The 26747-nt window shown below is 41.9% G+C and overlaps 3 protein-coding genes across 5 annotated transcripts; 2 read left to right on the top strand and 1 right to left on the bottom strand.

Moving 5' to 3' along the window:
* Positions 1 to 5762: 5762 nt before the first annotated feature.
* LOC110538291 (phenylalanine--tRNA ligase alpha subunit) lies at positions 5763 to 16794 on the top strand. 2 transcript variants are annotated; one of them, XM_021625014.3, is made up of 13 exons: positions 5763 to 5981; positions 9710 to 9847; positions 10057 to 10155; positions 10259 to 10377; positions 11257 to 11349; positions 11926 to 12054; positions 12175 to 12290; positions 12504 to 12588; positions 13114 to 13213; positions 13358 to 13526; positions 14132 to 14209; positions 14369 to 14483; positions 16085 to 16794. In XM_021625014.3, the coding sequence occupies exons 1-13, from the start codon at positions 5835 to 5837 to the stop codon at positions 16188 to 16190; spliced, it is 1494 nt and encodes a 497-aa protein (XP_021480689.3). In that variant the 5' UTR covers positions 5763 to 5834; the 3' UTR covers positions 16191 to 16794. The 2 variants fall into 2 exon arrangements, 1 of the variants encoding a protein (XP_021480689.3); XR_016485318.1 differs by having other exon boundaries at positions 5778 to 5981; positions 12742 to 13213.
* An 898-nt stretch (positions 16795 to 17692) lies between these two features.
* Positions 17693 to 21099, bottom strand: LOC149979395 (uncharacterized). The gene is made up of 3 exons (XM_090193616.1): positions 20852 to 21099; positions 20304 to 20721; positions 17693 to 20061 (listed from the first exon to the last, which is right to left on the bottom strand). Exons 2-3 carry the CDS (start codon positions 20548 to 20550, stop codon positions 19763 to 19765), a joined length of 546 nt encoding a protein of 181 aa, XP_090049742.1. The 5' UTR covers positions 20551 to 20721; positions 20852 to 21099; the 3' UTR covers positions 17693 to 19762.
* A 4489-nt stretch (positions 21100 to 25588) lies between these two features.
* Positions 25589 to 26518, top strand: syce2 (synaptonemal complex central element protein 2). Of its 2 annotated transcripts, XM_021625015.3 has the most exons (3): positions 25589 to 25703; positions 25782 to 25998; positions 26137 to 26518. In XM_021625015.3, the coding sequence occupies exons 2-3, from the start codon at positions 25951 to 25953 to the stop codon at positions 26329 to 26331; spliced, it is 243 nt and encodes an 80-aa protein (XP_021480690.3). In that variant the 5' UTR covers positions 25589 to 25703; positions 25782 to 25950; the 3' UTR covers positions 26332 to 26518. The 2 variants fall into 2 exon arrangements, with proteins under 2 accessions (XP_021480690.3, XP_090049740.1); XM_090193614.1 differs by lacking the exon at positions 25589 to 25703 and having other exon boundaries at positions 25738 to 25998.
* The last annotated feature ends 229 nt before the right edge of the window (positions 26519 to 26747 follow it).

Here is a 26747-nt window from a genome sequence, read left to right as displayed (position 1 = left end):
AGAATGCTGTTCATCGACTACAGCTCGGCATTCAACACCATAGTACCCTCCAAGCTCGTCATCAAGCTCGAGACCCTGGGTCTCGACCCCGCCCTGTGCAACTGGGTACTGGACTTCCTGACGGGCCGCCCCCAGGTGGTGAGGGTAGGCAACAACATCTCCTCCCCGCTGATCCTCAACACTGGGGCCCCACAAGGTTGCGTTCTGAGCCCTCTCCTGTACTCCCTGTTCACCCACGACTGCGTGGCCACGCACGCCTCCAACTCAATCATCAAGTTTGCGGACGACACAACAGTGGTAGGCTTGATTACCAACAACGATGAGACGGCCTACAGGGAGGAGGTGAGGGCCCTCGGAGTGTGGTGTCAGGAAAACAACCTCACACTCAACGTCAACAAAACTAAGGAGATGATTGTGGACTTCAGGAAACAGCAGAGGGAACACCCCCCTATCCACATCGATGGAACAGTAGTGGAGAGGGTAGCAAGTTTTAAGTTCCTCGGCATACACATCACAGACAAACTGAATTGGTCCACTCACACAGACAGCATCGTGAAGAAGGCGCAGCAGCGCCTCTTCAACCTCAGGAGGCTGAAGAAATTCGGCTTGTCACCAAAAGCACTCACAAACTTCTACAGATGCACAATCGAGAGCATCCTGGCGGGCTGTATCACCGCCTGGTATGGCAACTGCACCGCCCTCAACCGTAAGGCTCTCCAGAGGGTAGTGAGGTCTGCACAACGCATCACCGGGGGCAAACTACCTGCCCTCCAGGACACCTACACCACCCGATGTCACAGGAAGGCCATAAAGATCATCAAGGACATCAACCACCCGAGCCACTGCCTGTTCACCCCGCTATCATCCAGAAGGCGAGGTCAGTACAGGTGCATCAAAGCTGGGACCGAGAGACTGAAAAACAGCTTCTATCTCAAGGCCATCAGACTGTTAAACAGCCACCACTAACACTGAGTGGCTGCTGCCAACACACTGACACTGACTCAACTCCAGCCACTTTAATAATGGGAATTGATGGGAAATGATGTAAATATATCACTAGCCACTTTAAACAATGCTACCTTATATAAATGTTACTTACCCTACATTATTCATCTCATATGCATACGTATATACTGTACTCTATATCATCGACGGTATCCTTATGTAATACATGTATCACTAGCCACTTTATACTATACTATGCCACTTTGTTTACATACTCATCTCATTTGTACATACTGTACCCGATACCATCTACTGTATCTTGCCTATGCTGCTCTGTACCATCACTCATTCATATATCCTTATGTACATATTCTTTATCCCCTTACACTGTGTACAAGACAGTAGTTTTGGAATTGTTAGTTAGATTACTTGTTATTACTGCATTGTCGGAACTAGAAGCACAAGCATTTCGCTACACTCGCATTAACATCTGCTAACCATGTGTATGTGACAAATAAAATTTGATTTGATTTGGAAGACGATTCTAGATTTAATGAGCTATGTAGATATCTGTATCCCCTTAGACTACACCACTGCTGTTATCCTTACCTCCAAGCGTTTATTCAAATTGGATAATCTTTGGATGCCGACAGCAGTCACACAGTCACACACACAAGACATAGCTTGGACTGTAGCCTACAAAGCCAATTCCTGCTCTTTTCCCGCAATCCATTAAACACATTTAGTGTGTCATCATAGTCCTCTCTGACTTGTGGTCAGGCTCGCTTAGGTGAAACAAATGTAAATTTGACTTAAATGTCATTGAGAAAACAGAGAAGTGTCAAAGATTTTTTTTCCGCAAACATCCTTTCTGAATTTAAAAGTAATCCTCGAAGTAATCATCTATTTTTTAAAAAGTATCTGTAATTCTAATATTTTTGCTGGTTACGTAACGGATTACAGTTACCGTTTTTGTTGTAATCTCTTACATATAAAGAATTACATATAATCCGTTACTCCCCAACCCTGTTCAGATGTCGCCTGAATGAGGTGAACGTGGTGAATTGTGATGCTCTGACAGTTTCATCAGAAACCGGGATAACAACAGCTCATTGCCCTTACAGCGCTGGGACAGCAGCATATGATCCAGCTTTTTGGTTTGTGACCAACTCCTCCTACAAATGACATTACATTAAGTGTCAAACAGATTGGATGAATCTATGTATTGGGTACTTGAAGTGTTAAAATGTGTATCGATACAAAAAGGAAAGACATAGTTTATCAACTGATTCCTCGTTAGAGTTGTCTGTGGAACTTGTTTGTGCCACAGCCCACTGAAAGCAGAAAACAATGGCATTACATGTCAAAATGTTTGATTTGATTAATACCATTTACAGCCTAACCAAAAGGCCTTTCTATTTGTGGTCAGCATACTCTGCTTACCCCAATTTGAGCTGATCTGGATGTCTCTCTCTGCCCCTCTCTTTCTGCTTCAGCACTGACTGTCAGTCTCGAGAAGCCACGGTGGGATGCCAGCTAGGTGTTTGTACCTACAGATGGTGGAGTGGAGACGGGCTCTGGTACCATCACCACATCAGGAATTACCTGCTCAGTCTTGATGTCTTTCGATGGAGTCAGAGGAAGCTTGGACAAAATTCTGGACTGTCAGGGTGATCATGTCTGCCACCACCAAACACTGTTCTATGTCTGCTATGAAGGTCTCGATTTTCGGGCTATTTTCTGGGCGAAACAACTTTGTATAATCGTCGTACAGCATGCCAGGCTTCTTGTCATTTGTGCAATGAATCTGGTGATACAGTTTTGTCAGATCTCACAAATGCTCTGCTCATATGAGCTCTTGACACGAAGCCCAGAACCAAGGTAAGCAGGTGTTCAACTACAGCTTGTTACAGAGTGAAAAGCTTTGGTCTGTGATCTTGGCTTCAGGGTAGATCCACCCTACAAATCTGCAGAATAAGTATTTGGAGACAAACTCGTAGTTAATACCAATATCTGGACTCACTAAAAACATATCTTGAAGGACTAGTCTGTTTCCCCGGTGTACCAACAGTCTCTTATGGACAGAAGTTACAAATTCTAAAACCTGCCTTGGTTCAAGACAGAGGTTGGCCATCGTTTTCAACACTGTGACTCCTTAAAATAAATCTATCTTGCTCACAACACAATCAATGAGCTGCCAGTCATGCAAGTCTATGATTTAGTTTTTTTGGGTGTCATTGTAAATCTGAATGTGCAAGAGATAGACATTGCACCTCACAGTGTCTGAGTGAACCAGCAAGTCCTCTTCTGTTGGAGTCCTATTCCTAGTAGCCTCCGATAAGAGTCTGAGGGTAGTGCTGACTGTTACATTGAGATTGCTGGGACCCTTAAATACATTCTTAACTTTAGCTGTGATCTCAGCAGTAATGGTGTTGAGCAGGTGTGTGTCACCTGTGCTTAGTTTGTCAGTCAGGAGTTTAGTAGTGCCAAACAGGTGCTCTAGCTTCCTGAGCATGTTTTGGACAATCTTCTCAGCTGTAGGTGCATTCAACAAGGCTTCCGTTTGCAAACCCTCGCGGCTAACGATGTTTGTTTTCAACAGAGTTGGTTGAATGTTCCATTTCTGTTAGTTATTGAAAAAAGTGATATGGATGCGGCAAGAAGAGCAGCTGTGCTTGCTGCAGCTAGAGCAATTGTGGATTTTTCACATTTATTTTGGTCCCCATCTTATTGAAGCACTGCTTCCCCTACTAGCAGTTGCTTTTGATGAGCTTGGAGATGAGTCCGTGAGAATACCTTTTCAAACTGTTAGCTAACGTTAGCAAACGTTCACAGTCAACATCAAGCTAACAGCGTTCGCAAATGTTTTCTATTGTTGAAGGGTTAGCTAACGTGCTAAATAGTTACAAAGTAGCTCAAATGCTAAAGTTATTCTGTGATAAGATTCTAATTTGGAACCTTTGTTTTGCTAGATGTTTGCCTTACAGTAAGGAACATGACAGTTTGCCAAAAGGCACCTAAAAGACTCTGACCATGAGAAACAAGATTCTCTGGTCTGATAAAACTAAGATTGAACTATTTGGCCTGAATGCCAAGCGTAACGTCTGGAGGAAACCTGGCACCATCCCTACGGTGAAGCATGGTGGTGGCAGAATAATGCTATGGGGATGTTTTTCAACGGCAGGGACTGGGAGACTAGTTAGAAACGAGGCAAAGATGAATGGAGCAAAGTACAGAGAGAGCTTTGATGAAAACCTGCTCCAGAGGGCTCAGGACCTGCACTGTATATACTGCTTTGAGTGATGAACGCACAGCTTTCTTTCTGCATAGGTGTATTACAGGCAATTGAGCCAAATATACACTGAACAAAAATATAAACGCAACATGCAAGCATTTCAAAGATTTTACTGAGTTACAGTTCATATAAGGAAATAAGTCAATTGAAATACATTTATTAGGCCCTAAATCTATGGATTTCACATGACTGAGAATAAAGATATGCATCTGTTGGTCACAGATGCCAACAAAAGAAAAAGTAGGGGTGTGGATCATTGTACATAGCTTATGCCTGCCCATATTATAGCCCCACCGCCACCATGGGGCACTCTGTTCACAACGTTGACATCAGCAAACTGCCCGCCCACATGACGCTATCTGCTATCTGCCCGGTACAGTTGAAACTGGGATTCATCCGTGAAGAGCCAGTTGGCCATCGAAGGTCAGCATTTGCCCACTGAAGTCAGTTACGACACCAAACTGCAGTCAGGTCAAGACCCTGTTGAGGATGATGAGTACGCAGATGAGCTTACCTTATCAGTCACGCAAATCCACAGTTTCATCAGCTGTCCGGGTGGCTGGTCTCAGACAATCCCGCAAGTGAAGAAGCCGGAGGTGTTGGGCTGCAGTTGTGTGGCCGTTTGGACGTACTGCCAAATTTTCCAAAATGACGGAGGCGGCTTATGGTAGAGAAATGAACATCCTGTTAACAGCTCTGGTGGACATTCCTGCTCTCGGCAAGCCAATTGCACGGTCCCTCAAAAGTTGAGACATCTGTGGCATTATGTTGTGTGACAAAATTGCTCATCTTAGAGTGGCCTATCAATGTCCCAGCACAAGGTGCACCTGTGTAATGATCATGCATTTTAATCAGCTTCTTGATATGCCACACCTGTCAGGTAAATGGATTAGCTTGGCAAAGGAAAAATGCTCACTAACAGGGATGTAAACAAGTTTGTGTACAAAATTTGAGCGAAATAAGCTTTTTCTCTGTATGGAACATTTCTGGGAACTTGAATTTCAGCTCATGAAACACGGGACCAACAATTGACATTTACATTATTTTATATTTGGTACAGCTATCCATCTGGATTTCCGTGTCTGTTTCCATTAGTCCTTTTTGAATCTCTCAACAAGGAATATGTGTAGTAATTTGCTTTTGTGTAAAGTAAAATTGTATTATATTTCTATTGAAATATTCGTTCCAGTTATAGGCAAACACGTCATAGCCCCCTTTCGTGCGACAATCCTGGTGTTGAGAGCCATTCAGAAAAACAGAATTGCAACTTTTTGATCTTACATCCATTTAAACGTCACCTACCTACAACAAGCACAATATTTCCAAGATATATCAGTTCAGTCATTCAACTATATCCATTCTCATAATCAGTCGCAATTCAGTCACTGTCAGTACATTGCATGCAATGCAAGGGATAAATCAAGTGTGTAGTGGATTTTTAAAAATTCTTCAAGATGTCAATTCAGGTATTAATTTTCGCTTATTCTGTGAAGTTTACGGTATTTCAAAAATATGGGCTCTTGTATTCCAGTACTTTCGACATATCCAATACTGAGCTCACTACCGGTCTCTTTTCGGCTTCGCTGTGACAAGCATGGCTGACACTGGTCTTGTAGAAACGCTTCTTCAGCGGGTGGAAAAGGTGGACGGTGGTCTCGACAGTCAGGATGTTGCAACCAGTCTTGGTGTGGACCACCAAGCTATCGTCGGGGCTGTGAAGAGCCTACAGGCACTTGGTGATGTGAGTTTACCTGCCAGTGTTGAAGCAGAAGTTAAGCGACCGTCCACTTTGTTCATTCGGCGGAGAACTTAAGGACACAGCTGATGCTTAAACCGACTAGGAAAAACCTAAAACTGACCATTACCTTAACCCTAAGCTAATTTTAATAAATTCTGTAATTAAATATCGTTTTGGGCGTCAAGCGTGTACTTATAGCATTTTTCTGTTCATTCTATGATGGTGGGCGATTGGATAGGAAAGTGATGCAATAGGGACGTAAACGGGATCATGTTAGCCAGCTAGTTAGCAACCTTCTATTGTGAAGACTAAATAATTGTAGACCATGAACAAATACATAATTTAGCTACTCTTATTGAATACAGTGACAATGCTATTACAGACTTGCATCCCTGTCAAGACACACATAACAATCCAACAATGCAATGTGGACTACAATCCAAGGCAATGGTGACTGTTCAGACTGAATGTTCAGCTTGACTAAAAACTGAGACATTTTCAATATTAGCTTTTATTGAATCGTCATTAAGGCAATCTACCAACGTTTGATACACCTAGCGGGCTACTACTTGTATAGGATGGTCATTAATGGAAGCTTCTATAATCTCAAACATGTAAAGTGTGGTGTACTGCAGGGCAGCTCTCCAGGCCCTCTCTTTTCTATTTTTGCCAATGACCTGCCACTGGCATTAAACAAAGCATGTGTGTCCATGTATGCTGATGGTTCAATCATATACACATCAGCAACCACAGCTAATGAAGTCACTGGAGCCCTTAACAAAGAGTTGCAGTCTGTTTTGGAATGGGTGGCCAGTAATAAACTGGTCCTGAACATCTCTAAAACTAAGAGCATTGTATTTGGTACAAATCATTCCTTAAGTGCTAGACCTCAGCTGAATCTGGTAATGAATGGTGTGGCTTTTGAACAAGTTAAGGAGACTAAATTACTTGGCGTTACCTTAGATTGTGAACTAGCATGGTCAAAACATATAGATTCAATTAGAGGTCGACCGATTATGATCTTTCAACACCGATACCGATTTATTGGAGGACCAAAAAAAGCTGCTACCGATTAATCGGCCGATTTAAAAAAATAAAAAAAAACATTTAAAAAATGTATTTGTAATAATGACAATTACAACAATACTGAATGAACACTTATTTTAACTTAATACATCAATAAAATCAATTTAGCTTCAAATAAATAATGAAACATGTTCAATTTGGTTTAAATAGTGCAAAAACAAAGTGTTGGAGAAGAAAGTAAAAGTGCAATATGTGCCATGTAAGAAAGCTAACGTTTAAGTTCCTTGCTCAGAACATGAGAACATATGAAAGCTGGTGGTTCCTTTTAACATGAGTCTTCAATATTCCCAGGTAAGAAGTTTTAGGTTGTAGTTATTTTAGGAATTATAGGACTATTTCTCTCTATACCATTTGTATTTCATATACCTTTGACTATTGGATGTTCTTATAGGCACTTTATTATTGCCAGTGTAACAGATTAGCTTCCATCCCTCTCATCGCTTCTACCTGGGCTCGAACCAGGAACACATTGACAACAGCCACCCTCGAAGCAGCGTTACCCATGCAGAGCAAGGGGAACAACTACTCCAAGTCTCAGAGCGAGTGACGTTTGAAACGCTATTAGTAACGCACCCTGCTAACTAGCTAGCCATTTCACATCGGTTACACCAGCATAATCTTGGGAGTTGATAGGCTTGAAGTCATAAACAGCGCAATGCTTGAAGCATTGCAAAGAGCTGCTTGCAAAACGCACAAAAGTGCTGTTTGAATGAATCCTTACGAGCCTGCTGGTACCTACCATCGCTCAGTCAAACTGCTATATCAAGTCATAGACTTAATTATAACATAATAACACACAGAAATATGAGCCTTAGGTCATTAATATGGTCGAATCCGTAAACTATCTTCTCGAAAACAAAAAGTTTATTCTTTCAGTGAAATACGGAACCGTTCCGTATTTTATCTAACGTGTGGCATCCATAAGTCTAAATATTCCTGTTACATTGCACAACCTTCAATGTTATGTCATAATTACGTAAAAATCTGGCAAATTAGTTCGCAAAGAGCCAGGCGGCCCAGACTGTTGCATATACCCTGACTCTACGTGCAATGAACGCAAGAGAAGTGACACAATTTCACCTGGTTAATATTGCCTGCTAACCTGGATTTCTTTTAATTAAATATGCAGGTTTAAAAATATATACTTCTGTGTATTGATTTTAAGAAAGGTATTGATGTTTATGGTTAGGTACAACGACAGTCCTTTTTTGCGAATGCGCACCGCATCGATTATATGCAACGCAGGACATGCTAGATAAACTAGTAATATCATCAACCATGTGTAGTTATAAATAGTGATTATGATTGGTTGATTTATTGTTTTTTATAAGATAAGTTTAATGATAGCTAGCAACTTACCTTGGCTTCTTACTGCATTCGCGTAACAGGCAGGCTCCTCATGAGGCAGGTGGTTAGAGCATTGGACTAGTTAACCGTAAGGTTGCAAGATTGAATCCCCGAGGTGACAAGGTAAAAATCTGTCGTTCTGCCCCTGAACAAGGCAGTTAACCCACTGTTCCTAGGCCGTCATTGAAAATAAGAATGTGTTGTTAATTGACTTGCCTAGTTAAATAAAGGTGTAAAAAAATAAATAATAATAAATCTGTGTCCAAAAATACCGATTTCCGATTTGTTATGAAAACTTGAAATCGGCCCTAATTAATCGGCCATTCCGATTAATCGGTCGATTCAATGGTTGTAAAGATGTGGAGAAGTCTAGACGTAATAAAGAGATGCTCTGCTTTTTTGACACCACACTCCAAAAAGAAAGTTCTGCAGGCTTTAGTTTAGTCTAATCTTGATTATTGTCCAGTTGTGTGGTCCAATGCAGCAAGGAAAGGCCAAGTTATGCTGCATTTGGCCCAGAACAGAGCGGCACGTTTTGCTCTTAATTGTAATCAGAGGGCTGATATAAATACTATGCATGCCAGTCTCTCTTGGCTAAGAGTTGAGGAGAGACTGACTGCATCACTTCTTTTTATAAAAAACATGAATGTGTTGAAAATCCCAAATTGTTTGCATAGGCAATTTACACACAGCTCTGACACACACACTTATATCACCAGACTTGCCACCAGGGGTCATTTCACAGTCCCCAAATCCAGAACAAATTCAAGAAAGCGTATAGTATTATATAGAGCCCTTATTGCATGGAACTTCCATCTCATTGCTCAAATAAACAGCAAACCTGGTTTCAAAAAACAGATAAAGCAACGCCTCTCCCCTATTTGACCTAGATAGTTTGTGTTTATGCGTTGATATCTAAGCTACGTGTGCCTTTACATTTTTTTATGTAGTTCTTTTCTTGTCTATTGATGTTCTGTATAATGTCATTCTGTATTATGTTTCATGTTTTGTGTTGACCCCAGGAAGAGTAACTGCTGCTTTTGCAACAGCTAACGGGGATCCTAATAAAATACGAAATACCATAATGTCAACTTTGAGAAATTAGACCGAGTCAATAAATTGGGAGCTGTTATTGTCACTGGATCTAAAAATGAGCCCATGGTAAACGTATAATGTGCAGTGATAGCTAATTCATGATGTGTACACCAATCAGACCTTGAGAAGATAACCAAATTGGTGGTCCTCTGCCTCAAGCCTCCATTATGATTCTGATCATGTTTGTTTGTTTTCCTGCACAGGTGATCTCAGCTGAGCAGCGCTCCTCGAAGCACTGGGAGCTGACTGGGGAAGGCTGTGAGATAGCCGAGCAGGGCAGCCATGAGGCCAGAGTCGTCAGCTCCATCCCAGAGGAAGGGATGCCTCAGAGTCAGCTCATGGTGAGAGGACCTGCAGGGTGCCTGGACAAATAATATGTACCGTAATGTTATGTTTATTTGGATGAAAAACATCTGGCTGAAAAATAAAACATTTAATTAAAGTTGGTCTTTACATTGTGATTTTGGGTCATAGCAATATACAGTATATGCTCCCTACTTGGAGCATTGGGGCAGTGTTTACAGATAGTTTTGTCTCTATTTCTGTGTAGAAACTAGCCTTTGGGAAGGTGGGTTTCAGCAAGGCCATGTCCAACAAGTGGATCCGTCTGGACAAGGGCCACGAGGGCGGCCCCAGGATCTTCAAGACTGTGAGTTTATCTTCACATCTGACTTGGTGTGCTTTGTGATTGAGTGTGAGTGTTGCTTTTATAATGGAGAAAATAAGTATGACACACAAGCATCAATTTCCAGGTGGAGCGCTTAGAAGACTTGGTGAGGGACAAGTTGCTCCTGGTACAGAAAGGCCAGGCGTCTCAACTGGAGGAGAAGGAGAAGAATGAGCTGAAGAAACGCAAACTGCTCTCTGAAGTGTAAGAATCAGACCGGTTGATAATATTTGACTACTGTGAAAATGCTTGTGAAATGTTAAGTATATGCCTAACTGATATCTACCAGTAGATGGCAATAGATGCCATTCAGCAGTACAACAGTGTTCAATCATCTGGCATCCAGGCATGTTCAGGATGCCCCAGTCACAACTAGCCTCAGCATAGTCTCATGCTGATGATGTTCTCTGACTTGTTGACCCTTAAGTCTTTAGTTGAATAACAGCTGAGAAATGCAGGTTTGGATTAGAATATAAATTATGTCATATCATAGTTACATCCTATTTACATAATATTCACAGATCAGATGTGAGTCAATGTTGTCGCCTTGTCTGAGTCGAGATGTCTCGTTCACCCAATGATATGAATACCCTAACATTGTGTTTATATACGTTATTACTAAATGAATGCACCAGCTTTTTCTGGGTCCAGTCAGTCAGGATCCCAGTGGTGAGGTTAATACTGTACCTGGTGAGACTGTTGGCTCCGTCGCTAGCTCAGGCCATTGTTCCCCCAGGTAGCTCTCTCTGTTTCTCGTTTGTCTCTGTCTGCCGTAAATGGCATGCTTCCAGCCCCAGGCTTTGTTCGGTTTTAATATCATAAATGAACAGCAGTATGAGAACTCAACCCTGCGACGTTCCACGCGTCCAGAGTTTAGACGCATTTAGCAACAGATTGTTAATTGTCTACTTCCTATTTGCTAAATAGTGTCCCAGGCACTCACCACCACATGTTCCCAATCTCCAATGTTCCCAAAGATGACACCTCTTGTGGCCTTTGTGACTCATGTGATATAACACTTTCAAATGACCACATTTATGCAGTTTGAATGAGAATGATTGTGTTTATTTCTGTGAATATTAGGACGGTCAAGTCCTATTGGATCACAAAGGGCAGCTGTTTCAGCACCACCATCACCAAGCAGGAGACAGAGCTCACCCCAGAGATGATCGCTAGGTGAATCCTGCTCTGCTTTAACTGTCAACTTTGACATGGTCGCTCTATGATTGCTAAGATGGATGAGGGATTCTGTATCTCTAACCTGCATGCTGCTGCTGAGGACCCTGTCCTAAGGCAAATGTATTAAGTGGTTCATTCTCTCACAGTGATGTCTGTGTCATTTCTATTCATATCACTGAATGTTGTAGTCAAATTGGCAGTGTTTTCATTAGGTACCGCGCATGATCCAATAAGTTTTGTCTTTACCTGGAAACTGCAGTCTCTCTCAAAATGCAGGTGATCTCTTGACCATTCCTGGTTTTCATGTGATTGTCTGAAACAATTTGTTGGTTCTCGTAGTCCAAAATAGATGAATGAAAATGCACTTGGTCTGCATTATCACATGAGGGGATTTGGCACAGAACTGTATTCAGGTGTCCCAAAAATGAAATGAGTGTTTTTGTTTATTTGCCTCCATGTTTTATCTGCACACAGACTTTGCTTGTGTTTGGCCATATACACTCATTAATTTGATGTTCTCTAGAACATATTATATGTTCTCCTCCAAACTGACCTATCTCTGGTCTGTGACAGTGGGAGCTGGAAGGAGAAGAAGTTCAAGCCTTATAACTTTGAGGCCATGGGTGTGGCCCTAGACTGTGGCCACCTGCATCCGCTCATGAAGGTCCGCACGCAGTTCAGACAGATCTTCCTGGAGATGGGGTCAGTCGCCTATCCTCTATTCTGCCCTTGCAGGACACCATCAGTATACCCTATATAACTAATGTATGGTAAGACTAAGTTCTAAGACCTGTGTGTACTCACTCCTCCTGTCTCCTTCAGCTTCACTGAGATGCCCACCAACAACTTCATTGAGAGCTCCTTCTGGAACTTTGACTCCCTGTTTCAGCCCCAGCAGCACCCAGCCAGGGACCAACACGACACCTTCTTCCTGTCTGGTGAGCGACTGGGTGTCTCTGTGTGTCTGGACTTGATGCCCAGATAAGATAAAATGGTGCATTATTGATGATGCGCTGAAAGGGAAATCCCTAGCTAAAACAGACTCTAGATTTCCATTAGATATAACTCATCTGTTTTCATCATGTACCATCAGTATTATTTCAATTGAACTTACTGGTAACTGTGGCCCCTCCTATTATTATATGTCTCAGACCCAGCTCAGGCCCATGAGTTTCCCCAGGACTACCTGGAGAGAGTGAGGAAGGTCCATTCAGAGGGAGGCTTTGGATCACAGGGGTGAGAGCTAATCTTCCACACAAATGCATACGCATGGATTTACACACACTCACCATGACCACAACCATGTTTTATTTTATTTTTATTAAAATAAAAATGAACCCCTTTTTCTCCCCAATTCTGTGGTATCCCATCGCTGCAACTCCCGTACAGACTCAGGAGAGGTGTAGGTCGAGAGCCATGGGTCCTCCGAAACACAACCAAGCTGCACTGATTCTTGACACAATGCCCACTTAATCCGGAAGACAGCCGCACCGATGTGTCGGAGGAAACATACACCTGGCGACCGTGTCAGCGTGCATTGTGCCCGGCCTGCCACAGGAGTCGCTAGTGCGTGATGGGACAAGAACATCCCTGCCGGCCAAACCCTCATCTAATCCTAATTGTGCGCCACCCCATGGGTCTCCCGGTCGTGGCCGGCTGCAACAGAGCCTGGACTCGAACCAGGATCTCTAGTGCCTTAGACCACTACGCCACTCGGGAGGCCCAACATGTTCTATTTTTAACGATGTCTGTGTTTGACAGGTACAAGTATGACTGGAAGATTGAGGAGGCTCAGAAGAACATCCTCCGTACTCACACCACAGCAGTCAGCGCTCGCATGCTGTATAAACTCGCTCAGCAGGTAACCCATTATCTACATTGGTTCATGCTGTCTTAGTATTTACTCAAATTAATTAGAAATCAATTGCATGATGTTACATTCTAACTGTGCAGCAATTGAGGAACTCCTCTGTAACCATTTCAAATGTTATTTTCTTTCTACCAGGAAAAGTTCACCCCTGTCAAGTACTTCTCCATCGACAGAGTATTCCGTAATGAAACTCTGGATGCCACCCACTTGGCAGAGTTTCACCAGATTGAGGGAGTGGTGGCTGACTTTGGCCTTACCCTGGGTGACCTCATGGGCATCCTTCATCAGTTTTTCAATAAACTAGGTGAGGGCTCTACCAGTCAGGGTTGGGGTCAATTCCACTCATTCAATTATCTCCCATGAAATGTAATTCAATTCAAATTCGAAGGTCAGTCTTTGAATTCAGAGAGAATTCAATATTATCCCCAACAATTCCACAAAGTCCAATTAGAAATTACATTTCTTCAGACATTCAGGCTGATCATGTCACTGTTCAGACAGCCTAGCTATACTGGAAATATCGGAATACAGGTTGAAATTATTAAAAACAAATCCAACAGTAAATGTTTTATACTATATGCATTAATTCCAATGTAATGTAAAAATATTGAATTCCAATTCAATTCCAAAGATGAAATGTTTTTACAATTCAACGTACATTCTCATGAATGAGGGAATTCAAGAATTGAATTGGAATTTCAAATGAAATAGGAATTGACCCCCACCCTGCTTCCAGTACCTCATTCTTTTTTCTTAGTTTTTTCTTATTTTTGTTTACAGTGGGTTCAGTTGTCCGTACTGATGTGGCTTCTAATGCATCTTAATGACTGTAGTATAACATGAGCTTTTTTCTCTATCTGTCAGATATAGTATTTCTGAGAAAGTAAATATATTTTCAATTTTCTCCAGGAATCACCAAATTACGCTTTAAACCGGCCTACAATCCATACACCGAGCCGAGCATGGAAGTGTTCAGCTATCATGAAGGTACAGTTATTGTGAATATCCTCAAACCCTGAAATTTCTCATGTTTGTGGGATATGTGTGTATAGGCCTTGGGCTTTTGTCTCACTCAAACCCAAAAGCCCATAGACAACGCTATCCACACGGAATCCATCTTAAATTGTCCATTCCTGCTCTCTCCAGGGCTGAAGAAGTGGGTGGAGGTGGGGAACTCTGGGATGTTCAGGCCAGAGATGCTGCTGCCTATGGGGCTCCCTGAGGGGGTGACGGTCATCGCCTGGGGGCTGTCTCTGGAGAGGTGAGTCAATGACAAAGAAACACATTATCCTCTTCAACTAGAACTGATCCTGGTGATGTAATGGAATTGACTGACCAACATTTGTCTAATACAAGATCTACAATACACAACCCCTTCTGCCTGGTAATTGCCAGGGACCTCACGATACGATATCACCATACTTAGGTGCCGATACGATATGTAGTCTAAAACATTGGGAACACCTGCTCTTTCCATGACAGGCAAACTGTGTGAATCCAGGTGAAAGCTATGATCCCTTATTTATGTCACTTGTTAAATCCACTTCAAGGAGACAAGTTAAAGGATTTTGAAACGTTGAGACAATTGCGACATGGACTGTGTCAAAATATTGAAGTGCCTTAAATGGGGTATGGTGATAGGTGCCAGGCGCACCGGTTTGAGTGTGTCAAGAACAGCAACGCTGCTGTTTTTTCTCATGGTCAACAGTTTCCTGTGTGTATCAAGAATGGTCCACCACCCAAAGGACATCCAGCCACCTTGACTCAACTGTGGAAATCATTGAAGTCAACTTGGGCCAGCATCCCTGTGGAATGCTTTCGACACCTTGTAGAATTGAGGCTGTTCTGATGGCAAAAGGGGGGGGGGTACAACTCAATATTAGGAAGGTGTTCTTAATGTTTGTTATACTCGGTGTATGTCTGCTGCAGAGAGACAAGCGAGAGCATGAGAAAACACGTTTTGATCAGTCAGGGAAATAAGTGCTGAACAAATGTTTGCTCACTGTTTTTAAAAAGAAGATTGAAAACAAGCTATAGGCAGGTACAGCCAACTCGTGCTAGCTAACGCTACCTAGAGTAGCAAAACCATTTATTTATTATTAATTACAAATCAACTTGGATATCAATATAATACCATCCAAAAATAATATTGCAATATGTAACTATCTATCCCCCCCATCACTACCCACTCTTGGGCCAGCTATCTCACTGGAATTGACTCACATCAGCTCCATATCCCTTACCCTGACCTTAACCCTCTCATAACCAGATGCACAGTCTCAACTGTTAGTGTACTTGAATGGGACATGGGATTTCAATAGGAAAATGTGTCCATAATGTGAAAATATACAATGTTATGCCTGTAATCCCAGTGTGATTTCCCATAGAGGGATTAAAGGTGGACAGTAGTGTGGTCATGTCCCCAGATGTGCAGCCATGCTTCCAGCACACAACACCAGTCTGTTGGCCCACATGTCGACATGTTTACTTCTGGATTGTTATATCTGAGCAATGAGCATAAAACACCATATCGCCTAATGAGCCTAGAATAATGGTTTCTTCAGATGCAGGGCAGAATTGACCATTTAGATATATTTGTGCTCTACTGCGGGTGCTTGAACCCTGGTGACACTGAGGACTTGCATCTATGAGAACAATCACTGCTAATGGCTATAGTCAGTGAGCTGGGAAGGACCATATCATCTACTCTGTGTAATCGCTCTCCTCCATCCCCTCTGTCAATACAGACCTTTGTCTCTATCACCTGTTTGTCCTCTCTCTTTGCTGTCTTCCAACTCTCCTTATAATGTACTATGTCATCTTCCTGACACTCTTTCCTCTGCCCTTCTCTGTCTCCTTCAGGCCCACCATGATCAAGTATGGCATCAACAACATCCGTGAGCTGGTGGGACACAAGGTCAACCTACAGATGGTCTACGACAGCCCTGTGTGTCGACTGGACTCTTAGATTCTGTTCAGGCCTCCACTTGGACAGGCTCACATTACCATACACATCCCATCCAAGGCCTGTGTCATCAGGACCCCTTTGCTCATTAGTAACCACATGAACACTGAACAATCCCACAAACCCTTAATCTACCCTGGCCAGAGACTGCCAGAGAGACAGATCTGTCTGTTTGAGAGGGTGGGAAAGAGGACTTACTTTTGTCCTTATAGCTTGTCTGGGATTCTAGCTGGATTATTGCTGCTGTTTAGAAAGTGATACACATATTATACTTTAAACTTAATTTATGAAACAGTGATAACTCATCATTGGTCCTAATCAGTATCTATGCATGTGCTGAGGGGTAGGTAGTGCTAGTACTGTGTTCTCTGCTGATGTGTGCACTACATCAGAGCATAAGGAACTTCACCAGTGAGTCTGTTTTAATTGAAACGTTAGAACGCTGTACAGCGGCTACCTTTGAGCTCCTATGTAATGAAATGCTTGTACAGTAAAGATGCTAACTTGAAGCCCTTTAGCCTTCCATACAAAACCAACCAACTCTGTGCTGTGTCCACTCAGTTCATGAGACAAATTAGAAATAGTCAAATAAAGATGTTTGAAAGGAGCACGGTTTACGTCGTCAGTCTAATGTAATCCCCATTGGTAATGCTGAGTTTTTGTTATTCTACTCTGGCTGTGCCAGGTCTGGTTTTAAACCTGTCAGAAGAACATTCTTGTTTTCCTCAATCTTGTTGTGGCTGGTGCGTAACGTGGATTGGCATGTTGAATGATGTGTGCCAAGGTTTAACCCAGAGGATTTAGGAGTTATTTGTGTCATTCCAGTGAAGGTGGAATTACAAATCACCTTCATCGCCTCTAAGTCTCATGTCATTGTACACAGGGTCGATTTTTAGCTCTGTGTGCGCACAGGAGATAATTGGGTTAACACATTAGAGCACTTTGGTTGTAAGTGTAACCTAAATAAAGGTACTAAATAAAGAGTCAAGTCTATTCCTGTTAGTTTGTTTTAGGCAACGGCACATTGGATGTTTTTTGCTGGTAGCCTAGTTCATCCCCAATCCCTGCAAGATTCTGAATAAATTTACTGTTGCAAAGAGATGTTCTACACTCTTCTGTTATGTATTAGTAAAGTCTTCCGTAGTCTGAATCACTGAGACTGTACGTTGTAATGCAAATCAGTATCCTGCTGAGGAGCAATATTGAAGTTGTACTTCAGCCATGTGTAATCACTTCACTGGAATAGCTTCTCCTGAATGAACCTGGCACAGCGACGTCGTGGTACATGCAAGTCTGCCTGAGCATCCTGTGCTGTCTTTAGACGCTTACATGGAGCTGAATTTCTGAATTCGGGAGTCTTTAAAAAACCTTGCATGCTATTGAGGCTGACTTGAGGGCCCATAATAGATGCTGTTGAAAGTTTGTGACAAAGAGAATGATGTTCTGATGTTGCGTGCTCTGCCAATACTAGGAAATCCTGTGTCTGCTGCAATAATGGACAGACAGGATTAAAGGTTGTTTACTTAATCAAATGCAGGAACTCCTTAAGTCTTTCTGTTCAGCTAATCCTTCAACGTCTGGAAATAACATTTTAAACCGGAGTCTGGGAGTCCAAGCTAAGGGTTCCCCAGAACAAAACAATATATAGACAGAACAGATCAACCAAGTTTCTCTGTAGAACCTCTAATTCTAGTTGGAACATACTTCTGGATGCAGTTTTATCCTACCAGGTACTAACTATCTTCACAAGCACTGGGATAGAAAAATGCTTCATAGGTATTTGTATCCAGTTTTATATGCAAATTGAAATATATATTTTTATCCTGTGTGTTCCGCTGCATCATGTCATGTTACACTACATACCTAAATCAGTAATAACAACCGATGTAATAGCCATTTAGTTTGAACTCGGTACACATATTTACCACTTCATTGAACATCTCAGCTTTGATGTGGTCCTGTATAGTTGTAGTCCCTTTTCATGTTCTGAAGATACAGACAGTAATGTCAAATTCCTCAGTTGGCACAACCAGTGGACAAACCTATTAGCTGGTCCTTAATCGTGTTCACCCTCATACTCTCATTTCAACTCCAAAGCCACATCTGGGAGTCATTTTGCACACAGTTCCACATATGTCACCATGAATGCAATGCTTTGCATTGATCAGAAAATCGGACATTTCGTCAAGTCAATGATTAATACATTTAGGAGTTCATCAAAACGTGATCTACCCAGGCCTGAGAGACTTGCTGAAAGTTTTATTTAAAGTAGCTTAGTTAAGATGTAGCAATAATCAGTTCCCTTGTTTAGCCTTTACCCTATAGGTCTCATTATTTCCCTTTGATCATTTGACTTTGATCTTGAAATTAAGCAACATTTATATTACAGAGGAATAGCAGTTTTTAGAGGCTCCCAAGTCTCCATGTTTTGATGGATACTGAAGCAGTATTTAAATGTTATTTAAGAAATGGGGCTAGTGTAGGCAGCTGATGGTTATAGGTTTGGGATGAAACATGGCAAATCCTTTTCCATGGGATCAGTCTGGATCATTTTGAATGTGTTTCACATCTTTAAATCATCATCTCATGGCAATAGCCATTGATTAACCCCTGTCCTGCACAGGGTCCATTCAGTAGACCAGGGGTTCTTAAACTTTTTCAGCTCGAGACACAAATGAGAAATTGACGGTCCTCCCATGACCCAAATTAAGAATAAATAGTGTGTGATTGTAGATGTATCCTCATAGATACATCTATGTAGATGTAACTCGTGACCCTCCTTTCACATAGATGTACTTTAAAGTTGGCTTGATCACACAAAGTTCATCCTGAAAATACCCCGTCTCTGGTGCTCTAGCTACAGTTGAAGTCGGAAGTTTACAAACACTTAGGTTGGAGTCATTAAAACTAATTTTTCAACCACTCCACAAATTTCTTGTCAACAAACTATAGTTTTGGTAAGTCGGTTAGGACATCTACTTTGTGCATGACACAAGTAATTTTTCCAACAATTGTTTACAGACAGACTAGTTCACTTAAAATTCACTGTATCACAAGTCCAGTGGGTCAGAAGTTTCATACACTAAGTTGACTGTGCCTTTAAACAGCTTGGAAAATTCCAGAAAATAATGTCATGGCTTTAGAAGCTTCTGATAGGCTAATTGACATCATTTGAGTCAATTGGAGGTGTACCTGTGGATGTATTTCAAGGCCTACCTTCAAACCCAGTGCCTCTTTGCTTGACATCATGGGAAAATCAAAAGAAATCAGCCAAGACCTCAGAAAAAAAATAGCAGACTTCTACAAGTCTGGTCCCAACCCATAGTTTAATTAAGAAACCCTGCAGTAGATAATTCAATGTGTCAGTACAGGATGATACTGTATAGCACCAGCATGGAAGTTGTCTTCAAAAACTCCTTTGTCAAGCTTTGGTTGCTTTGTGATGTTAACATTTCAACCCATTTAGTTGTCTTGTTAATAACCTTAAGTAGGTCTGTTGAGTCCTGTGACGAGCTTGGTGTAATCAGAATCAACCAGTGACCAAAGGGCTGGAGGGTAGTTGGTGCTGGCTCCTTTCAGATCTCGCTGGGGAGGGAGTTAGAGTACCCAGGCCAGGGGCTGCTGTCTATGGCCAGGGCAGCAGGGCTGTTGTTGCCGGTGCCATGGGTGGGGAAGAAGGGGATGTAGGGGATTGTAGGAAACAGCAAAGGGCTGCCCGGGGGGCTCTCATCCAGGGGCATGGGGAAGCCCACATCATCTGTGTCCCACACGTGGAAAGCATTGTGGGTCAGGACTATGGGGGGGTGTCTGGCAATGAAGCACTCCGGATTTCTGTTCTTCTCTAGGTCCTCCTCAGTGGGGCCAAGAAGACATTCTGATGAAAGGGGTAAACAGAGGGGACACTGGAGATAAGTACATTTGCTTCAGGACTAGTGCCCCTGATCATCTCTGTGTTAGCTAGTCATGTTGCCATTTTGCATAGAAAAGCTTAGGCTTATGCCTATTTGACACAAGTTATTTGGTACACTTATACATTGCGATGGATCAGCCTAACAACTACATAGATTAGTTATATTTCCACCTGATTTTCGTTTTAAGTTCATTTTAAGTTCATACCTGTTATATCAAGGGCCAGGTCCTTGATCAGATGTCCAACTATAGCATAGGCGACTCCTACCACTACCAGTGCTGCAATCAGCAGGTAGACAACTGCCTTTGGCAACGGAATGAGGTCCCGGACTGCCGGCTTATATTCCTTGTACAGCGGGTCTTCCGTCCCGACTTGTACGTCGAATTTGTAGACTAGTGGGGAAGCATGTGCCTCATCATTGAAATTAAAACTGGTGAAATTGAGGGCATTCATTATGGAAAAGTGGCCTAAACGATATAGCTCTAATGATGATAAACGCGCTGATGTCCGGAGATGAGGCAATCCCACCCCCACAACACCAAGACAAGGACTTGATTGGTGGTGATTCTTGTATCCGTGCAACACTCAAGTCTCAACTTCTTTGATGTCTCAGTTCGAATGATCCTAAAGGGGATTGAAAAGCATGAAACATGTATATATGTTAATATCTCCACCAAATATAGTTTCATTTATGGAGATATTACTTCAAAACGATTTCAATACCATTTTGACAGTACAACCGTTAGCTGCTTACCTTGGTTTTGGACGACCGCTGTTTTGATGAAACTGGCTTTGCTTAGATTTTTTTTTTTAAAGGTCCCTAATTGGGAGAGAACTTTTGGATGTCTATCTGAAATTAATTTCCATGTTCATAAGACAGTCCCCCTGGAGTTTTCCTTTGACGCGCGTCTTTGTCATCCCTCTGTCTCTGTCCTTGGTTCTGTAATGAACCCAAACAATTTTCACGCGGTAGTAAACAGTTCTATTCCTAGACCGCCCACTGTTCATCACTCAAGGGATCAACTTTATCCAGCCTCCACTTAAACAGCCAACCTGTATCAGCTAGATGTAGTTGATAATGTTCCCTTAATTCTATAGTTGATGGATTTACATTACCAAGAAATGATGTCACCTTAAATGTACTAAGCACTCATGGCGTGAAGATCATGCCAATTAGAACCTTTACAGGAGTTAGTTAATCGACACACGATCGCATGTAGTGGACGAATTTGTTTAATCTATGTTGTTTATGAAATATTGTAGACATTTCCTATTCAATATAAACCTACTTTCATCTTTAAAACGTGTAGTTGTTCATCTCCACTCGATTATTTTAGAGGGAATATACTTCTCCGCCGGGAATAATTTAGGGCACATAAATGAAAAAGCCTTTTGGCCTTTAATGCTTTCCCTCCATAGACTAGATTTGTATTTGTATTTGTAAGCGCTAATTGTTAGCAGATTTTGAAACGCAACCTCATGAGCCAAATCCTAACTGGAAATGAGCATACAGTTCATGGCCTCAATGTGTCAATATAGACTGTCCCTATCAAATAAATGTATTATTATTATTATTATTATTATTATTACGCTACGAATCATTTCTACCAAAATAGGAGCTACACTGGTTCATGTTCAGTGACTGACTTCTATTTCCTTAGGTAGAGAGCAGGCTTGGGCATGTATGGTATTTATCTGTTTAATAATTCCCCATTTCAAAGCAGCAGTAGACATGCAAAGAAGCAGAATCTGAAGAGATTAGAGGTTTTATTCCCTCTATGAGACAAGCCTTTATCTGACCACCCCATGTCCTTCATTTCCTGATGGATTTAAACTGCTAGAGCCACTGGAATACCTCCAGAGATTATCTCCTGAACTTTGACAACGTTTTGTTCTGTTGGCCCAATATATCTACATATTGCAACAGAATGCAGACCTCTTCTCAAGTTGTGTATACTTCATGTACCTGTGTATGTGAATGCACATGCCACCTGCTTTCGTTATTTTTCACAGAAGTAGTGCACTGGGCCTTTACTAGTCGTGTTTTAGCGGACCAATACCCCCCCCCCCCCCCCCCCCCCCCCTCCTCCGGATTGAATCTGCTTTACTCGGAATGGAACTGAAAGGACACTGCATGGGTTAAATTACCGCTGAGCACCTGCCAGGACAAATCACTGTGTAGATGACCCAGCCAAATACACTTTTTTTTTTATTATTGCAATACAACACTGCTCATCAATCAGTTTGACCCAGACATTGCGTCAAAGTCGCCAAAGCAGATTAAGCTACTGCACATGTGCAGCATGATAGTTCTATTGAGTCTATATCTTCCTGTCTGTCACACCATCTCCTCTGCATCTTCCTGTTCACCCTTCTGAAGTTAGGTGTTTGTCTATCCTAGGAACTGCCTAACATGAAATTCAGCCCTTAGTTTGACTTTGTTTTAACCTCTTCCTGTCTCCCCCTCTCCTTTTCTCTTTTTTTCAGTTTGCTGATCACTTCTGTTTAAATCCCACTGGCATTACCTCAGTAGGCTTAATCCCCAGATATCAAAACATTTCCACAATGGCTGAGCTCAGATGGATGTACTTTAAAGTTTGTTTGATCACACAAAGTTCATCCTGAAAATACCCTGTCTCTGGTGCTCTAGCTACAGTTGAAGTCGGAAGTTTACAAACACTTAGGTTGGAGTCATTAAAACTAATTTTTCAACCACTCCACAAATTTCTTGTCAACAAACTATAGTTTTGGTAAGTCGGTTAGGACATCTACTTTGTGCATGACACAAGTAATTTTTCCAACAATTGTTTACAGACAGACTAGTTCACTTAAAATTCACTGTATCACAAGTCCAGTGGGTCAGAAGTTTCATACACTAAGTTGACTGTGCCTTTAAACAGCTTGGAAAATTCCAGAAAATGATGTCATGGCTTTAGAAGCTTCTGATAGGCTAATTGACATCATTTGAGTCAATTGGAGGTGTACCTGTGGATGTATTTCAAGGCCTACCTTCAAACCCAGTGCCTCTTTGCTTGACATCATGGGAAAATCAAAAGAAATCAGCCAAGACCTCAGAAAAAAAAATAGTAGACTTCTACAAGTCTGGTTCATCCTTGGGACCAATTTCCCTGAAGGTACCATATTCATCTGTACAAACAATAGTATGCAAGTATAAACACCATGGGACCACGCAGCCGTCATACCGCTCAGGAAGGAGACGCGTTCTGTCTCCTAGAGATGAACGTACTTTGGTGCGGAAAGTGCAAATCAATCCCAGAAGGACAGCAAAGGACCTTGTGAAGAAGCTGGAAGAAACCGGTAAAAAGGTATCTATATCCACAGTAAAACGAGTCCTATATCGACAGAACCTGAAAGGCCGCTCGGCAAGAAAGAAACCACTGCTCCAAAACCGCCATTAAAAAGCCAGACTATGGTTTGCAACTGCACATGGGGACAAAGATTGTACTTTTTGGAGAAATGTTGTTTGGTCTGATGAAACAAAAAAATAACTGTTGGTCCATAATGACCATCGTTATGTTTGGAGGAAAAAGGGGGAGGCTTGCAAGCGGAAGAACACCATTCCAACCGTGAAGCACGGGGGTGGCAGCATCATGTTGTGGGGGTGCTTTGCTGCAGGAGGGACGTGTGCACTTCACAAAATAGATGGTGTAGCGGGTCTTATATGTCACACAGGAGAACCAAGAAATGAAGAGTGACACCATGGCTGTCTTTTTGGCTTTTATGTTGATCTGCAATAGTATTGTGAAAAGACAGGACAGGAACACATCAGTCTCCAATGCACCATCTGACAAGTTGTTCTTACTCTCTGTGTTTTCTTGGACTGAGGAGAATGGGAGCTACGGGTGGTACCAGGGTGTTAGTAGGTGACGCAAGCACCCAGATGAAATAAAATAGATTTAATGAAACACAACCCGAAGATGTTAACATTATTCAGCTACTGAGTAGCTGCCTACCGAACATCAACAGGCAGCACCAGTAGCGCAACAATTAAAAATAGACACCAAAAGTAAAGTAACTGGCAATCATATCGATCTGACTTCCCCCTTCTGTCTGAACTTGGAATATTCCTGTTCACAGGCTTTTGCCACTGACCCTCAATCTGGTTGTTCTGTTCTGCGTTGTGTACTTTTCTAATAATTAGAAGTTTGATGGAAAAACCTTTTTAACTCTCCTACAATGGCATCACGAGGGAGGAAAATTAGGTGGATATATTGAAGCAACATCTCAAGACATCAGTCAGTAAGTTAAAGCTTGGTCGCAAATGGGTCTTCCAAATGAACAATGACCCCAAGCATACTTCCAAAGTTGTGGCAAAATGGCTTAAGGACAACAAAGTCAAGGTATTGGAGTGGCCATCACAAAGCCCTGACCTCAATCCCATAGAAAATATGTGGGCAGAACTGAAAAAGAGTGTGTGAGAAAGGAGGCCTACAAACCTGACTCAGTTACACCAGCTCTGTCAGGAGGAATGGGCCAAAATTCACCCAACTTATTGTGGGAAGCTTGTGGAAGGATACCTGAACGTTTGACCCAAGTTAAACAATTTAAAGGCAATGCTACCAAATACTAATTGAGTGTATGTAAACTTCAGACCCACAGGGAATGTGATAAAAACTGAAATAAATCATACTCTCTACTATTATTCTGACATTTCACATTCTTAAAATAAAAAGTGTTGATCCTAACTGACCTAAGACAGGGAATTTTTACTAGGATGAAATGTCAGGAATTGTGAAAGACTGAATTTAAATGTATTTGGCTAAGGTAAGGTGTATGTAAACTTCCGACTTCGAATCTACGTTGACAACTAACCAGTTCACAGCACGTGTCCTCCAGAACCCGTTTTTCGCGCGCAATTTTCGAGGTGGCCAGACAGTTCTGACGAAAACTTTTATGACACAGTGCAACTGAATAATATAAAACATTTTTGGTAAGTAGCCAGCAACAGTATTTTGTTGTTTCCAATGGAGTTTCGCTAAATATTCCTAATATTTTGGTTACCACCACATGATTTACCCTTGACAAAACTCGAGACAGGATACCTATTTGGTTTTGTCATGATCAGATTAGTCTGAAGTGTTAGCATTAGGCCTAGCTAGGCTAGCTGGCCAGCATAGCCCAATGTAACGTTAAAGTAGTTGAGTCAGAGAAGGTTAGAGAAAGTGGTTTGGTTGAGTTGTTACAGAATGATCTAACTTCCATACCGGTTGCATTTATTTTTCCTATGCCACATTTTGCTCAAAGAAAATGTCCCAGCTCCTCTTTGGAAAGCCAGCACCTACCTTTCAGTCTACACCAAAACTTTGTCATCATCCTCCTTCATCACCCAAGGTAAATGAAGGAAAATATGACTGTCCAGCTCAACTCTGAATGACTGAGATCTTGCACCGTTGAATCCTTTGCTACTTTTTTTTGACAACTGTACACATTGTCAATGTATATTACAGGGATCAGAAAATGTTATGGTTAGATTGACATTTATCCCTGTATTCTTAGGACCCTGAACAAGGACATGGGCCAGAACAGGACATCCCTGATGAGACATTTTCGTTTGTGACACTGGACGAAAGCCATGGACAGCAAAGGTATGGCGTTACTGGGTTTAAAGTATTATTCATTATGTGTTCTGTTAAGTATTTAACTTTTTTTTTTTTAAATGGAAGTGAGGACTCCGGCATCGACATTTCAAACATATCCAATAGACGTGACGTACACAACAGTACCTCCAGCGAGCGCCCAGGTGAGGAGGCTACGACTGTTCTCAGTTCAACGATAGAGGAGATAGGGAAGAAGGCCCAGGATCTGATAGAGCGAATCAACCAGAGCCGAGCCATGGACCAGGAAATCATGACCACCTTCGAGAACAAGTTAATGAATAAGGTATCACTGTCCTACTGTTGAGTAAAAAGCACATGGTCACATTTTTTGGTAGTTAAAAAAGAATGCATTTAGATTACGAGTCTAGCCTAATGTTTATGTGAAGGAGAGTGACTGTGACTAGTGCGCGTGTCTCCCCAGGTGAGTGAGGTGTGCCAACAGGTGAAGGAGCAGATGTTCAGCAGCTATGAGGAACATGGCCGTGGGATGGAGGCCAATCTGCAGGAGCTGTCTGAGGTTCTGGAGAGGTGCAGTCAGCTCAGTATGGAGCTGCAGGGAGCCAGTCAGACCTTATCAGCCATTAACAACAGCCTGCAGCGGACAGCTAAGAACTGACATCTACCCAGCCATTAATTTATTTGAACTGCCTTATAGCATCCCAACTTCTGGGAGGTCTTGAATAATTAAAGCAATGCCTTGTTTGTTAGACTGTGGTATATGTCAAATATAACATAAAACAGTGGTTGTAAACTGAGTGGGTGTTGGAAGCTTTTGTTTATAAAAAATATTTATTACATAACTAGTGTGGATATTTTTGTTCATACCCATGACCAAATAGCATTATAGAACATATTTAATGGGACAGAATATAGGTTTGTGCCCAGTTTAGAATCAAAAACATTCACCTTAATGCCTATGGGTCGGTCCACCAATTCGCTGCCTTTGGAGAAGTGTAACTTGGTATAATTTTTTTTTTTTTTTTAACATGCTGTCATAAAGAGCAGAGAACTTCATTAAATAAATGTTTCTAT

Source organism: Oncorhynchus mykiss, chromosome 12, assembly GCF_057628025.1.
Source record: "Oncorhynchus mykiss isolate SJ-2025 chromosome 12, ASM5762802v1, whole genome shotgun sequence".
NCBI lineage: Eukaryota > Metazoa > Chordata > Actinopteri > Salmoniformes > Salmonidae > Oncorhynchus > Oncorhynchus mykiss.
Note: the sequence above shows the minus strand (reverse complement) of the source record. Positions and strands in the feature narration are given on the sequence as shown.

What these genes read in the sequence shown, in the direction of transcription:
- LOC110538291 (XM_021625014.3), top strand. Translation starts at nt 5,835, where the DNA reads ATGGCTGACACTGGTCTTGTAGAAACGCTTCTTCAGCGGGTGGAAAAG. An exon ending in GCCTACAGGCACTTGGTGAT is followed by an intron (nt 5,982 to 9,709) that starts GTGAGTTTACCT and finishes TTTCCTGCACAG; the next exon opens with GTGATCTCAGCTGAGCAGCG. An exon ending in ACCCCAGAGATGATCGCTAG is followed by an intron (nt 11,350 to 11,925) that starts GTGAATCCTGCT and finishes GGTCTGTGACAG; the next exon opens with TGGGAGCTGGAAGGAGAAGA.
- LOC149979395 (XM_090193616.1), bottom strand. Translation starts at nt 20,550, where the DNA reads ATGAATGCCCTCAATTTCACCAGTTTTAATTTCAATGATGAGGCACAT. An exon ending in CCTGGCCCTTGATATAACAG is followed by an intron (nt 20,062 to 20,303) that starts GTATGAACTTAA and finishes CCCTTTCATCAG; the next exon opens with AATGTCTTCTTGGCCCCACT.
- syce2 (XM_090193614.1), top strand. Translation starts at nt 25,738, where the DNA reads ATGTGTTCTGTTAAGTATTTAACTTTTTTTTTTTTAAATGGAAGTGAG. An exon ending in AGAACAAGTTAATGAATAAG is followed by an intron (nt 25,999 to 26,136) that starts GTATCACTGTCC and finishes GTGTCTCCCCAG; the next exon opens with GTGAGTGAGGTGTGCCAACA.